Source organism: Dermacentor silvarum, chromosome 6, assembly GCF_013339745.2.
Source record: "Dermacentor silvarum isolate Dsil-2018 chromosome 6, BIME_Dsil_1.4, whole genome shotgun sequence".
NCBI lineage: Eukaryota > Metazoa > Arthropoda > Arachnida > Ixodida > Ixodidae > Dermacentor > Dermacentor silvarum.
Genome location: NC_051159.1, coordinates 92,343,296 through 92,360,239, shown reverse-complemented (window position 1 = coordinate 92,360,239; position 16,944 = coordinate 92,343,296). Strand labels below are relative to the sequence as shown.

The window sequence follows — 16,944 nt, the reverse complement described above, 5'->3', positions numbered from 1 at the left end:
CGGGTCTTTGTTTTGTGCCTGTGCGCACGCGTTCGCATTCGACAGGCTTTGAAGCAGGAGGCTAAATTTGAGAGACGCCACACACGCAAGGCGCCTTGCTACAGGGCATAACACCGGAATCGAGGAATTTTAGGAGCGCAGTGAACGAGTAACCGAGTGCGAAATACCGGAGGCTGTATCGCAAAGCGTGAGCGCGAGCAGCCGAGAGAAGCGATATCAACCGGCAAACAGCGCATACAAATGCAACAGACCCGCGAGAACACGTGGCCTACAAAAGAGAGAGAGGCGTGGATTTACACAGATTCGCAGGGACCAAACCGTTTCAGCGTTATTTCGTCACGTACGGTGACAGTGACAGAACGAATGCGAAGAGGCGGCAAGTGGGAGAGGGTGAAAGGGTTTGGTCTGAGGTGCGGTTTCTGGCGTGCCACGTCTTTCGATGGAAAAAAGCTCGCGCACAGGCTGAATGCCGACATGGAGCAATCCTGCTGCGTCGTTTGTTGTTGTTGTTGTTGTTGTTTTCGTTTTTGTCAGCAATGTCCTCAGCTCTGCTACCATATTGTCCGGGAAACATATGGCCTCTTTCTCTTCTAGAAAGCCTCGGGCGCGGAACTGTTTCATCTGCATGCCGAATTCGCGCACGCGGTGTCTGCTGCGAAGAATCTCGAGGAGGATTGCGGCGGCTTCTCAAGAAGCTTAAAGGCAACCGTTCTTGCAATGCACGCTCACGACAAGCGTATTCGCTCCTGGCTGCGGGGTTTCCTTACTGCCATCGATATTTGAAACTTTCGCCGTCGTCATTTTCCGCCGGGTTTCAAATGCGAAGCATTTCTTGGCGAACATTTGCCACTTTGACAGTATCTATCTATCTATCTATCTATCTATCTATCTATCTATCTATCTATCTATCTATCTATCTATCTATCTATCTATCTATCTATCTATCTATCTATCTATCTATCTATCTATCTATCTATCTATCTATCTATCTATCTATCTATCTATCTATCTATCTATCTATCTATCTATCTATCTATCTATCTATCTATCTAGCCTTTCATGCTCGTTTCGTTAACTTGATATTTACCGAAATTGGCATAGTATGACACGAGTGTATGATGAACATAAATGAAAGGTCATGACATGAATATCATGACATGTGTGTCATGTAGGTCATGAAACAGCTGCCTACGTCTTGGTGCTCTCTTAGTTTTGTTAACTTGGTTGGTACCAACATTGCCATAGTATGACAACAGTACATGACGAACATAAATAATAGGTCATGACATGAATGTCATGATATGCGTGTCATGTAGGTCATGAAACAGCCGCCTACAATTACAATGATCCAACAAAAGAACATTAACACTAAAAAACCACTGAAAGGGTTTGGGACGTGGGAACTAAGGGAAGGAAAGACGAAAGGATGATGGTAGAAGTCATAGTCATGAGCATGACTGCAAAAATGACAATGACGCGGTAAAAAAAGTTTAACATTCACAAACCACTGAAATTGGTTTGCAACTGAGTACTAAGGGAAGGAAACACTAAAGGATGATGGCAGAAGTCATAGTCATGAGCATGACTCAGCAAAAATGACAATGACTCAGCGAAAAAATATTAACACTGAAAAGCCACTGAAATGGGTTCTGACGTGGGTACTAAGTGAAGGCAAAGGCTAAAGATTGATGGTAGAAGTCATCGTCTTCAACATGACTAAGGCTTTCGCCTTAAGGTCTCTTAGGCGTAGCTAAAGGGACTCCTGAGGAACTCATGACATGAATGTCATGACATGCGTGTCATGTAGATCATGAAACAGCCGTCTACGTCTTGGTGCTCTCATGGTCGTTTCGTTAACTTGGTAGGCTCCCCGGACACTGCGTCGCTTAACATCGATTCCCACAGGGCGTGGGATCTGCCGGTCTTTTTTCACCAACGGCGAAGGCGTGCCTGTCATTCGCAGAGTCGCCTTCGTTACCATGGTAACTGGCCAGTACTTAAGCCTTCTGCTCATTGTTGATGTTGACAGTGGAGAGTGCTACTCTTTGGTCTCTCTGGCACTGTAGAGATCCTCGGACTTCAGTGCGCATTATCATCGCCTAGCGCTGCACGAATTTGTGTAACTATTTAAAGCGAATAACTCTGTATTCACAAAAATTTATTTGCCTCGTGTGCCTGAATTGGTACAAGGAAAATTTGCGAGCGAAACTAACTTAAGGAGCATAACAACGTTCAATTTCGGTTAGCGTTGTTGCGTTACGAGCACTTGTTATTTCTTATTATATTGTTGAAACGACCGCTGTCTAATGCATCGCAAGCCAAATGCATTCAGTATATTTACGTTGATGTTAGATCAGGTTGTGACATCTTTCTCTGGCTAACGCAAACAAATGATCAATCTCTGTTATTTTCTAGAATTCTATGTATACTCGTGATGAGCTCGCGTCATCGGCGACACTGTCATGCTGACATGATATCGACTGCGCATGCGCGGCCTGTGCGTGGAGAGTGTTGAATACAGCACCTCCTTGAATAAAAATGAGTCATTCCACCAACATACTACATACTGAAAGTTACTATTAATGCGTGTAGTTTATGGTAATGGCAAAAACACAATGATATAACATTCAGCTGATGTTTAAGTACGTCAGGAGCTGATTTACTTACAAAGTTCTTCTTTGGTAAGTGATATTTTCCATTAGCTAGCCGCATTCGCTAATAATCAGTCCAGAATCAGAAATGGCTGAAAATTTTTATTACGAACAATTCTAGTGTAAGAGAGATTTCTGAATACGGACTCAGTCTTATTGACGCTACATTGCTCTCGCTTTTCAGAGCTGCAGGGAGCCTAAGTCTTTTATTACGGCTCGTTGTCATGCTGTTTCAGTGAGCCCGTTCGTCAGGGAGCGCATAGCAACGTCGACGAATGGTTCGTTAACGAGTGGGTTTTGTGCGCTTTTGTCTGCTAGCTCGGTACGTTAGGTATGGCTAAACCATTAGCTCACGGGCCGAGGTTGAGGGGTACCTTTCAACAGCATCTGCTTGGAGCTCGAACGAGGTTGACCATCGGAGAGGGTTCGGCAGGGAAGATGAGGCGACGTATGAACAAATAACAGACGTTTAATACATGGTTATGGGTGAGCGGTGTGCTCCAAAGAACAACGTACAAGAAAAGTGTTCTTCACGTGGCTGCTGGCTGGCCTTCTCATACCCTCCACCATCCGGGCACTTTATCCCTCGTTTCTCCCCTAATGCAGGCTAGGACAATCCAAAGGTTAGCATAAATGGTAGGAGACCAGAGCCCGGTGAACGTCCTTGGTGGGGGAGCAAGGTTAGCATAAATGGTAGGAGACCCTAGCCTGGTGAACGTCCTTGGTGGGGGAGCAAGGCTAGCATAAATGGTAGGAGACTGGAGCCGGGTGAACGTCCTCTGCGGAGGAGCAACGTTGAGGACTCAGCGACAAGTTTTTTCTCTGACCCTCACGACTGACACGTCTATTCATGTTGACGAGCGAGATCGTTAGGCACGCCGATCACCATGTGCCTGCACGCGGTCGGAGCATGGTTGCTCAACGTGAATCGGAATTCACTATATATATGTATACATATACACGTGGTCCGGGCATCGCAGCTTTAAGTGAATCGTAACAGCGACAAATTCTCTTTGCCTTGTTTTGACGAAAACGATCTGAACGGTCCGCCCGGCGTCGATGGCGAGCTGAGGCTTGTAATGCTCTCTGCACAGCAGTCTGCTGAGCCCGATGATGCCTGGTTGTAGCCGCGCACGTAGCTCAACGATTCGCTTCTTCAGCAACGCTTCGTACCTTGCGAGGAGACACTATAACGTGTGCTGAAGAGGTATCCAGAATACGTGGCGCACATCTCACATCCCTTGACCCGTGGCACGGTACGTTGTTGTTGACGATGATGATCATGATTGTTTATTGAAATCTTCAAAACGGGCGGGTGACAAATAGTCACCTAGCCTGCTTGAGTTAACTAGGTCTAGTTACATGCAGCATGCAATTGCTGTATGCAACTTACATGTTGGGAACGCTGCGTTTGGAGGCACCTTAACTAGATGGCGCCACCATACTGGCGGAGGCTCGTGATCGCGCGCCTCGTCTGAATCGCATCTGGTCGTCTGCGAATGCGCACGCTGCGTATGCAGGCGCCTTAACTAGATGGCGCCACCATACTGGCAGTCAACGTGATCCCGCGTTGACTGCGTGCTTCGTCTGAATCGCATATCGTCGTATGCGCCTGTGCGCCTGCCTAGGGCGCGATAATAGGGCATTTTTACGCTACCTGATAGCAAGAGCTTGCGTTGCTCAGTGGTAAAGTATCCGACTCCCGCACAGCGGGCCTGGGCTCGATCCCGGCGGGGTTCGGGCACTTTTTTCGCATTTCCGGCGATAGCGGTTACGGTCACCAGCGGCGGCGGCTGACACCATCGCGAATCGAAACGGCTATTGGAATGAGCCCATAACAGCTTACGCTGTAAAAGGAAAAGAAGGAGAGAAAGAGAAAATGAGCACTACGCGCACACAGCAGGACGCACAGCAGCACTACAATCAGTCATTGTAGCTGGCGTTTCCCGAAAATTGCAGCATTGTACGAATGGCATTCTGCGCTATGAACGGATTTGGCCAGGTTCCAAGAATATTTGTTTCAGTAAAGTCCTGTCGGTTTAGTGCAGTCTGTAAATATCTGCGCTGGACGTCGTGTTGAGGACACTCAATGGGATATAAATAAAGTAGGCATGATACTTGCGTCCGCACAACTCTCTAGATAGTCAGTTTTTTTCCCTTTTGACACCAGAGCTTGTAACTGTTTTTCTCAAGAGGTCACACGCTTTTGCATTCAATATGCGTCGTGCACGTTGGTACGTATGCCAAAGAAGTCCTGGACAAAATTTCCAACATGTGGTTTCAGAAAAATACAAATTTGGGGTCGAGAACGCGAGCGCAACATATTCTATTGGACGCGAAATACCGTTATGGTAAGAGCGCTTGTCCGGAGCAGAAAACAAAATATTATTAAAAAAACGCGTCAAACAACACTCCTTAATTCAATCCTCAGCGAGATCGTTGTTCCTCATCTCTCCCTCTTCAATATTGCTATCATTAATATTTTTTATTATTGCGATAGCAATTATATGGACACTTCAACCGGATTTCTCCGTGAGGTTCCGTATAGATAAAATCTTCGCCGCGCGCCGTATGCACGCGCGCTATCACGGAGAGCGAACGCACTCAATCTCCCACGCGCAAGCAAGGAAGCGGGAAGCCAGCGCCGAAGGGAGCGGGGGGGGGGGGGGTGCACTTCTACTTTGCCAACAACCGCGCTCGTCGCTCGCCCGCACCGTCTCTTATCTCCACACGGCTCTGACCTTTATGCGCTCTGCATTCGCCGCTCAGTTTCCGTTGAAGCGATAGACCGCACGTACCTTCGCCCGCTGCGGCGTATGCGCTTGCTGCCAGCGTTTTGACAGTAGTTGTCTGCAGTCATTCAGTGTGATCTATTCATGTTTGTTTGTGCGCGCTCATACCACGCTTGTTCATTCCGTTAGTAATAGCCGGGCCACATTTTCCAACGCACGCTACACATGCAATGCTGCCCGGATCGGCAGTGCAGCGCTACAGGTGTGTCCCTTCGCACGCGCTGCCCATGGGAAGCGCTTCTCATCAACACCACCGTTTCACACGCGCCTTCTCGTGGTCATCGAGTCTCTCTTCATGTCGGTCTACTTACGCCGCAGCACACCTGCTTACTTAATCAGCTCATGTTTACTACAATTCATATTGCTACCAAAACCGCTCACCTTACTTCGTATGACATTGCTGTGTTGCTATTGCATTCATTGCTTCGCCCTTAGGGCGAAACTGTGACATTTTTATTACAAATTTTCCGACGGTGAATGCTTTGGGCGAATGATCACTTTAATAATGTTATCGCTCTCAAAGATCAGATACTTCGCGAGTGCTACAGTCTATTTAACAGCAATACAGGCTTCTCTAGGGAGATCACACGCGCGAGGCGAACAGCGTAGCACATTCTGCAACCTGCACGAACCCCGGCGACTGGTCTACATTGTACGATCCCACACGTATGAATACACGGACAGCCTTAAGTCGTGAGGTTCGATTTAAATCGTCACCGGTTGTTAATGGAGGAGAAGAACGTTGCAGGCGGCAGGACGATCTAGCCATGCAGGAGGAGCCGGCGATTGCTCCGCGTGAGCGAATCCTTTCAGAAAAGTTCGTCAATGTTCAAAAGCGCATCCCGAGACGGGTGAACAAGACGACGCCGCGCACAGCGAAGTGGAACAGGACACAATCTCTCAGCCTTTGATCGATCCTGCTTACGGCGCGGCGCCGAACAGCCCACCACTCGGCACAACGCCCTCAAATGAATGTTCCAAGCATTACCAATCATTGGCTAAGTCAACACTACTTAAAAACTTCAGGAGGAGTCGGGACACATAACGGAGACGCGTGGTTTTAAAAGATCGGACTCACCGGCTGAGCTCACAGCTACGTGTGTACTGAAACCGTTGCTTTGCATCACGGACACAAATTTATCTCGCAAGCAGTTTTATTCGTCTCATTTATCTCTGCAGTGATTGTGCCTGCATTTTCACTGTCCAGTCAGTTGCCCGCGCAAATATGTTCAATAGATACTGCTTATGTATTGAAAATGCAGTCAGAAAATACAGTCATAGTGCAATCACATATATCTTTTTTGACGCTCAAAGCAGAATATTCTGTCGTGCGATACGAATTGTATTACTCAATTTCAGAACTTTCGCAATTCTCGGACTGAGTGCTACAGCATGTCGAGCTCATACATGAACAGAAAGATGACATGGGCGCCGTGCACATAACACAATGCAATATCAGTCAACCGCCGAAGTGCGCGGCGAACGACGACGAAGTTGCTCTTTGCTAGAACGCATCTATCTCGGCTAGCTATATTTCGTCCATTTTTCCACGATTTCCGGGGCGCTTTATGTGTCCAGCCTTGCGGCTATGGACGCGGAGCCTCCCGCAGTCCTGTGTGGCCAGAAGTCTACCACGGCGAGCTCTTCATTGACAAGGGGCAACCGGTCCACCAGCAGTGAAGACTCCACTGAGGCTCCTGCTCTCGTGGTCATGGATGCGGATCCTGCAATCCCGCCGGGCCAGAGGTCTACTTTGACAAGCTCCTCAAGGAAGCGAGGTACTTGGTCTAGCACCAGCGAAGACACTGAGATTTACTCGGTCACAGGCGACGACTCATCGGACGACAGCTTTGTATCGGTGAGGAGCCGAAAGGCAAAAAGAAGACTCATCAAGACGTCATCACCCGGGAGTACATCAACCCTGCATGCAAAACCTGAGCGCTGGCCGCACACCATCCTTTTCATCCCTGTGGATAATTCCATCAGCCTTCGAGGATTAAACAGGCAAGCTCTCTCCGTTTTCCTTGAGGGAATGGCACCAAATGAAATTAAGGAGGTCCGAATAAACACGCGCAAGAATGTCTTGGATGTCGACACGACCCGGGGAAATGCGCTGGATAAGCTCCGACAGATAACAGAATTGGGAAACATCAAAGTAAGACCGGTTATACCAATGGAAGAAACCTGCACTGCCGGCGTAATCTACGATATTGACCTGGCAATTACGAACTCAGACCTGCCCATTCTGATTAAACCGGCGTATGAAGGAGTAGTCATAACGCACGTATGCCGCCTTGGAAACAGCCGCTGCGTGAAGATAGTTTTCAAGGGCGACTCTATCCCTTCGCATGTCAAGGTTGGTCACTTCCGACATGTTGTTCGGCCGTTTGTCCCTAAGCCGCTTCAATGTCACAAATGCTTCAAGATTGGACATGTCGAGGGCGCCTGTGCAAAATCTGTAGTGTGCCCTCGATGTGCGGAGTCGCACACTGCAGACGTCTGCCGCGCAACCAACATTAGATGTGGCAACTGTAACGGTTCTCATGAAGCCACATCTAAAGACTGCCCACGGATCAAAAAAGAATTTGCTATCCTGAAACAGATGGTTAGGGACAGCTCTTCTCACAGTGAAGCTTCTGAAAAGATCCGGCGTCGACGTCGACGTCATCGACGGAAACGTACAACTCAAGGTGCAGTTCATGCACAGATTGTGCCAACGCGATCAGCTTCGAGTACAAGCAGACCCGAGATCACAAGGAGGCCTCCAACGGAAAATCCTTCCCGTGTAGAAGACTAGCCAGCGCTCCCGAGCGCTCAGCCCTCCAAGGAGACTACACGTTTGAAGCCTCCATCGAAGCAACCTTCAGTTGATGTTCTGCCAACAGTAGACCGCCAAATCATCCCGATGTTGCGGTCCATAATTGATGTCATCAGAGTAATGCTGACCAGCATGGAAACTCCATCCGCTCGGAGGGGACTACAAGTGCTGGACTCGCTGAGCCCAGTCCTAGCAACCCTCGAGTGAACCATGGCTGACAACCACCAGTCATTTCGTAAGGAGGTCAAAGAAGCATCGATTATTCAGTGGAACGCCAGAGGTCTAAGATCTCGCATTGCTGATTTTCGCCAGTTTGTACATATTAACCGATTTCCAATAATCGTTATCTGCGAACCAAATTTAACACACCCTATCAGACTATCCGGCTACGAGTCAGTTACGTCCTCAAATAACAACGGAAATAGCAAGGTAGTCGTCTTTATTCGCCGTGAGCTTACTTACGTCATCCAGCCTGTGCAACCTCATGACGACAATCAGTATGTCTGCTTAACCGTCAAAAATAGAAAGCTCACCTTTACACTTGTAGGCGCGTACCTATCTCCATCAAGCCGGTTTGACACCAAAAGACTAGAAGACATAATAAAAGCGTCCCCTGGTCCTTGGATTATCACCGGGGACTTTAACGCCCATCACACCATTTGGGGAAGCTCAAAAGTCAACGCAACCGGACGAAGTCTCGCTTCGTTTTCCTCCAATCATGACCTCTTGCTGCTCAATGACGCAAGTCCTACGTTTCTACGCGGCACAGTGTACAGCAGCTGCCTGGACTTGACCTTTGTATCACGCCGCTTTGCCACGCGCGTTAAGTGGTTTTTGGACATTGAGACACATGGCAGCGATCACATCCCCACCTACCTCAAGATTGACGGCATGTCTAACACTCACCCGCCAAGCACACTACGAAGAATTGATTGGACTGTGTTTAAAAACCACCTGGAGGACGCTTGTCAGAAAGGTCTTTTATCTGGACTGCAGGAAGCTATTAAAGAAGCGGCGCAGACCGCTATGTGCACGCTCATGTGCTCATCGAAGTACTCGCAATTCGACCTGGAGTTGGAGCGACTTCGTGCTATTCGTCGTCGCGCCGAACGAAGATACCGACGCACGAAGTCCATTCACGATCTAAGGACAGCCCGGCGCACTCAAAAGAAGATACAACGCCGCATGGATAAACTGGAATCGGAACGATGGACAAAGTATTGCGAGTCCCTTGACCCCCGCAAGCCACTGTCTCAAATATGGAGAACTGTGAGAGGCCTACGTTCCGTTCCGGAACAACGCTTTCCATTCAAGGCACTAGCACTTTTCCAACGCCGACAAGACCTCGACGTAGCGGAAGATTTCTGTGCCATGATTACAGGCCAGTCAGTGGGATCAAGTTCCCTTACCTCTGACTACGTTCCGGACACACGGGACTCACGCATGGATCTGCCGTTCAGCACTCAAGAGCTCGACGCGGCACTTGCCCTATGTAATCGGTCGTCGTCCCCTGGACCAGATGGTATTTCTTACTGTACCTTGTGCCACCTCGGTGAACTAGCGCGAAGTGCCTTGCTGAACGTCTTCAATGAGTCCTGGGAGAATGGAAACGTTCCTCAAGAATGGAAGACCAGCCGCCTGGTACCACTCCTCAAACCTGGCAAGTCTCCTCTAGAGATTACTTCCTACCGCCCAATCGCGCTGGCTAGTTGCATTGGGAAGGTGATGGAACGAATGGTCCTCGCCAGACTTGAATGGTACCTGGAACGCTATGAAGTTTATCCAGACGCAATGGCTGGCTTTCGACGTCACCGATGTTCTATTGACAACGTCATCGATTTGGTTACTTACGTTCAACATCAAAAGACGTGCAAGCGATTATCTGTCGCTATGTTCCTCGACATCAAAGGAGCATATGACAATGTTCTTCATGAGGCTATATTAGAGGCTCTGGAAATGGTTGGCCTCGGCGGTAGGCTTTATCGTTGGACACGCAGTTATTTACATATGCGGTCTCTATTTGTGAATACTGAAGACGGCCCAACTTCTCAACACTATACACACCGTGGAGTACCACAGGGTGGTGTGTTGAGCCCAACACTCTTCAATCTTGTGCTCATTGCCCTAGTAGAATGCCTACCAAATACGGTGAAGTTGTCAATATATGCGGATGACATATGCGTCTGGGCATCTGGCATGACGCGTCCACAAGTACGTGCTAGGCTCCAAAAATCTGCGGCGTTGATAGCGACGTACCTTAATGAACAAGGCCTCAAGATTTCCCCAGAAAAATGCGCATTGATCGCATTTAGCCGGAAACGAATGACACCATACACCATAACCATCGATGGACAAAATATCCCTTACGTCAGAACGCACAGGTTCTTAGGGGTAATCATCGATCGTGACCTTTGTTGGAGTCCCCATGTCACCAACCTAAAGAAGCGCCTGACAGCCATCTCTCATCTCTTCAAGTTTCTTGGAGGAAAATCCTGGGGTACTTCAGTACACGCGATGATGCAACTCTACAGGACGCTGTTTCTCGGGTATCTGAGGTACAGCTTGGCAGTGCTGACCAATACCCGTAGAACTAACATTCGTACAATCGAAAGTGCTCAGGCACAGGCACTTAGGGTCTGTCTAGGGTTGCCACGATGTACATCAACATCAGAAACCATTGCAATTGCACATGACTACCCAGCCAAGATTCACATTATTATGGAAGCGCTCAGAGCACACGTCAGGCACCTTGCTCGCGCCCCTTCCCACCATCTAGCCTCACTGCCAGAAGACCGACCACGTGCCTCTTTTTGTCAGACAATACTGCCTTATCGTACATACCTTCCATCAGGTTACACAGCTGCAACGAGAGTTTTGTTTCCTCCTTGGTGCTTGACTCAGCCACAAGTTCGACTGACAGTGCCTGGAATTCGAACGAAAGCCGAACTCTCATCACCAGCTCTCAAGCAACTTTCGCTGATCATGCTCTACGAAAAATACAGTGATCATACCCATCTATACACTGATGGTTCAACCACCGTGGACGGTTCTGCAGGATCAGTGTTTTTTCCTGCGAAAGTCTCCACCTTGAAATTCAAGACATCACACCAGACGACATCGACAGCCGCGGAGCTTGCTGCTCTTCGTAGCGCACTTCGCATAATTCGTGAGGAACCACCTAACAAATGGAGTGTTTTCAGTGACTCCAAGGCAGCGCTACATTGCTTGCTTTCCGCCTTACACCGTGGACCCTACGAACAACTAGTCCTAGAAATCCGAGAGCTCCTTCATTGCCTCGTCGAGCAAGGACACGACGTCACCTTTCAGTGGCTCCCTAGCCACTGTGGCGTAATGGGCAACGAATATGCTGATGAAGCTGCTCGATCTGCTCACGAAGACGGCGCACAGGAACCAATCCCGCTGTCACGAACAGATGCAGCTGCGAAACTTCGAGTGCTTGCAAACGATGCCACACAATCGTTGTGGAACACACCTAGTTTGCAACACACACGTCTGCATCGACTGGACCCCTGTCTTCGACTTCGACCTCCACCTGGACTATCCCGACCCGAAACAACAGTACTTTGCAGATTGTGGCTTGGTGTCGCATTTACAAAGTCGTTTGCTTTCCGCATCGGATGGGAGGATAGTGCTGCGTGTGATCACTGCGGCGACGAGGAAACAATCGAGCACGTACTTTGTCACTGTCCCCAATACAGCGCACATAGACAGTCATTCGCGACCGCGCTGGCACGTCTTGACGACCGGCCGCTTTAGGAGCAGACAGTCCTGGAACGCCGGCCTATACAGTCGTCACACAACAAGTCAGTCAAGGCACTCTTGAAGTTTTTGCGATCGAGTGGACTATCTGACAGACTATAGTTCTCACAGACGTTTCGAACCTCCTCCTTTTCTTTTTCCTTTTTTTTAATACCTTAATTTTTTTTGTGACTGCTTTTTCTCTTCCCTATTCTTTCCGCCTTTCATTTCCCCTTCCCCTTCCCCCAGTGCAGGGTAGCAAACCAGAATCTTTTCCGGTTAACCTCCCTGCCTTTCCCACCACGTTTCTCTCTCTCTCTCTCTCTCAGTCAACCGCCTGTGCAAGAAAGAAAATAAAAAATAACCATTGTCATCCGTACTGGCTTTTGGCAGAAAAAAGACAGGTAAAGGAAAAGAAAAAAGCTTCAAAATTCACAAAATAGAAGGCGACAAGCTTGCAAGATTCTCGGACTAGCCGCGAACTTGTTTTTCCGCATGAGGCGGAGGGCGACACTGTCAAGCATATTGTGGGCCGAACGCACATCGAGTCACACCAGCGCTAATTTGTAGTTTACCTTACTGCAGAACACACCTGTGCATCTGTGTCCCTGTTTGAATAAACAACCCACCGCTGCCCGTACGTCGGTGGCCCTACCTATTATCCCGAAGCACGGCTGTGTGGTAACATGGTCCGACAAATTGCACCGAAAGCGACGAGCGCCGCTTTCAGTCAGAAGCGAGAGTGGAGCGAAGGCTCCCTTCAAAACGGGACGAGCACAGAGAGATAAGCCCGACACCATTACCGAGCTGCAGGACAAATTCGCTGCGGGGCTGGTGAATCGAGCTAAGGAAAAACTGTGCGTATCCATGTAGGCAAACACCAGCGGAGAAGGCTGGAGCTTACCGGTGTTCCTGAGAAGCTGTATTGTTTTGTTTGTCTTCTGTGGAGGAAACACAGGCGACATGTTGAAATGCGGCGACCGCATTTCCCTTATCGCAATGCGGCCGCTGCTGCTGGAAATCGAACCCTTGACTTCCCGGCCAGCATTAGAAAGCCACAGCCATTAGGCTACTGCAGCGGGTGTAGGTGGCTGCACTTTGATTTGACACGGCGCTAAAACAAATGAATATAACAGAAGGAGAGACGAGTCTAATGACGTGGCTAATGACCTGAATGCCATGTCGCTAAACTGACTGGTTAGTTAATGACTGTCAGGTCTGGTTCGTTTGCGATCTAATTTCTGATTTAGAGTTGGGTTGGGGCATTGGTCGTTCCAATTTTTACAGCAACGTTAGTTTCTTGCTATGTGGCTCGTATTGTTACTCTGTTCGCGTGACCATGCATGCCGCTACGCGAACAAGTTACCGGCTCCCTTTTGTGCCAATTGCTCGTGTAAAACTCGCGAGCCGCTCCGCCAATACGATTGTTTGCGGACATGTTCGCACTAGACTGTTTGAGAGTGGTTTCGCTGTTTTCTGGTTTCGCGCTTTTCCATCTCCCTCTTTCAAATACTTGGCACTTAGGGTCACCCACGTATGGTGGTGTTCGAAGCGGAGCTATGAGACTGTTGTACCACAAGAACATTGGCGGCAGAGCCCGTTTGGCTTGCGGCCTACGAAAATGGCCGCGTCACGTTAACCCAGCTGACTCCATTCATTACCTATTTCTGTTCTAACTATATTTTCCAGTTGTCTTAATTTCATATACCTTCCAGGCGTTTTTGTGCTGCAAGCTAATTGACAGCGGTGCGGCACTGAATGTTTCAGCGCGATGCTTTCGTTTTTAACAGCGGAGCGGTTTAAGATCTTGGTTAGGCCGCGTAGTACAAACAAAAAAAAAACTGCGCCTGGCGATGACGTCACCGCGCGTTGCCTAGCAACGCCTCGAAAGCTGGTGCACGGCGTTGCTAGGCGACGCGCATGACGTCATCGTTCGGCGAGGTTACCACCATCTCCCAGGTTACCCTCGCCACAGCGCGAGGTGCGGCCGACGTATCCGGCGTTCGTCGGCGTGCCCCGACTGCAGCCGGTGTCGAGATGCGACATTCTGCATTTCGCGCCTGCCTCGTCACCCAGAATGGACCGCATCCGCGTCTCGTCGAGCATGATGCGCTAGTGGATAGCCGTGATTGTGGAAGGCGTGAAAACCGACCCCTCTATAGTCCAACGTGTGCGCCGCGCCGCGCTCAGCTGCCTAGACGCATGTGCATTTATATGAAACTAGGAGTTTTCAAGATGATAGGAAACGGCGAACTCGCTGCACGTGCCACCACCATTCGCTGCACGACTAAGTTTGGCTAAGAACCAGCCAAGGCAAACCAAGTTAAGCAAAGTTAAAGCTAAGAACCATCCAAGCCAAACCAAGTTAAGCAAAGGAAAGCACAGTTAAAGCTAGGCAAGGGCCTGCAGCTTCGCTGTTTGCCCAGTCTTCGAAACCACATAGTGTGAAGCTGCCCTTAATTTTTTATGTTTGACTATTCTTGCCCTGAAAGTCATGCTTCTGACCACCTGTTGCAGGACGATTGGTTAGCGCGGCGAGCCGACTCCACACCGTGGACATTTTGCTGAGGGTGCTGACAGGCGTACTCGCCCTGATGGATCTCGCATAGCAGCCGGCACACAAGCAGGAGATACGCCGTCTGAATCAAAGTGAGTACAGATAATTGCGTTTTGTAATGGTGAATATACTCTTTCTACCAGCTTTTTAATCCACGTGAGCGCAAATCGGTGACCCTGTTTCTACCCATGACCGCGTTCTACGCAACCAAATGTAATTCATATTAAGTAATAGTGGCATGGTCGTTGCATTACGAAGAGAATGGTCCTGTGTCACATCAAAAATAAGAACAAAATAAGTATTACGTAAAAAAAAGGAAAACTTATTTTGTACTAATCCAGAGAAGCCAAGATGAAAAACCTAAACCTTGTATATAAACATGGTACAAAGAAGGTGTTTGAGAAGTACATTCATTGAAACAAGCAAGTGTCAAAAAGAAAGAGAAAGAGGCGTAGGCGTAAGTGATTTGCCTCGCATAAACACTTCGCAATATTTTAACCATACCTTTCGTTTATTTTATCATTGCAGACCAAAGAACCAAGTAGGGAGAACCGCGTGCATTTCACGGAGTCGGCTGTAGAAAGACGTCCTCGCCAGCGACGCCGTCGTTAGAAAGAGAGCTGTGCCCGAAACGTCGGCCACCGCGCCCACTATGTCACCCGTCACGGACATCCAGGTCCACAAGCATCAGTGCCTCCTGTTCTTCAGCGTGCAGAGCGCGAGCGTGTGTGTCGAAGATGCGTGAACTTCTATAAGCGCGCGCGCGCGCGCGCGCGTGTGTGTGTGTGTGTGTGCTTGTGCGTGCACTTGTGACTCGCTTGCTCCCCGTGACTATGGACAGCAGCGCACATTCGAAACCTCACAGCCCGCTTCACCGTTCGCTGTCCCGATTCCTCTTCCCGGTACAGCCCCGTTATTCTTTCCTGAAAGGTGTCGCACTTTCTCGAGACTCCGCATGGCACTTCCTCGCGTTCCAGCACGTTGGCTGTGTCCCCGCTAACGGACCATAATTGCACAATGTTTGTTCGAAAGCAATGCGTTCGATTGAGTGAATACAATGCGTTGTCTTTCATCGCCTCAACTTTTGTGTTGCGTCATAAACATAGCGCTCTAGGACGTAATAATTTTCCAGAGTGTACATTATGGCAGCGCGAAAGAAAAGTTCCACCTAGTCCTTGAGCATATATGCTGAGGGGAAAAAAATAAAGAAGAAAGCCACAGGGTAGGTGCCGCTTAAGAGGACGGTAACTGGCTGGTAACCGTAGTAAACCAAAATTTCCACAGAATTATTATATCACAATGTTCAAATAAACGCTTTTGCGCCCCAAAGAGCGCCTGTCGCAGAGTACGAAAATGTGTTGGCCATGTTTTTACTTGGAAGACTTGACTCTTTTCTGCGCTTAATGCTGTTAACCTTTTGTTTTGCACCAACTTACGGTCTGCATTTCTGTGAAGTACGACTTTTTTGAAGTACGAGGAATAGACGAACTAACCGCTTGATTCACTTAGTTGACGTTTCAGTATTCTTTAACCTGTGCATTAGCTTCAACTATAATTCGCGCCTCTGTATTCCGAAGGTTTCCTATAGCGCATTGTATGGTCATCATGCGGGCGCCATTGCCAAACGAAGCTCCTCAGAACAAAAAAAGAGAATGGAAAAGGAACATAGTCCAGAAAAATACAAAAGCGTTCTTACTACGGTATCGTCCATTGTAGCGCGACAACAGAATTCTCGCTTTAAAACTAATGAATTTTTTTGTTTTTAGGAACGCAATATTGACGGATGTTCGACTTGCGCTTGCCACAGGGCAAACGTTTGTCATCAGCCCTTGTCCTAAGAATGCTGTATTTTGTATGTTTCTGCAACTTTATATGTAAAAGGTTCCTCCTATAACATGTTATAAAAGTTTGTTCCCACCGATGTCAAGCGTGTGTCTTACTTTTGTTTAACGGAGTGATCTTTCAGCTACAGACGGAAAAAACACGCGAGTACTTTTATGCAGCCTTGCTTCTGTAGCATTGATAGAGAGAGAGAGAGAAAGAGAAGGAAGGCTAAGGAGGTCAACCAGGTGCCCGTCCGGTCTGCTACCCTACGCAGCGGAAAGGAGGTCAAGTGGTGAAAAGAAAGGAAAGAAAGGAGAGAAACCGCTGAGAGAGTTGCTACGTCAGGAGGTGTACATCGAAACGATAGTCTTAGAGGTGGGCAGCACTACCCGCAAAAACATGTTCAGTTAACAACTCGCCCAGCTTGCTGTGTTGAAACGACAGTCGCTCACTGAGTTCTGTTGCCGTCAGGATCTGCACTAAAGCACGTATTGCTTTTTAGGCTTATGAAGCCGGTGATCTTGAACACAGGTGATCTCACGT

General features: G+C 48.6%; 1 protein-coding gene across 1 annotated transcript in view; it reads left to right on the top strand.

Annotated features, from left to right (window-relative positions):
* LOC119455707 (uncharacterized) overlaps positions 1–16,498 on the top strand; it is a 123,665-nt gene extending 107,167 nt beyond the window's left edge. The window contains exons 4-5 of the mRNA XM_037717131.2: positions 14,538–14,669; positions 15,106–16,498. Coding sequence (XP_037573059.1) covers positions 14,538–14,629 — 92 coding nt within the window. The 3' untranslated portion in view covers positions 14,630–14,669; positions 15,106–16,498. The remainder of the gene's footprint in view (positions 1–14,537; positions 14,670–15,105) is intronic.
* Positions 16,499–16,944: the final 446 nt, after the last annotated feature.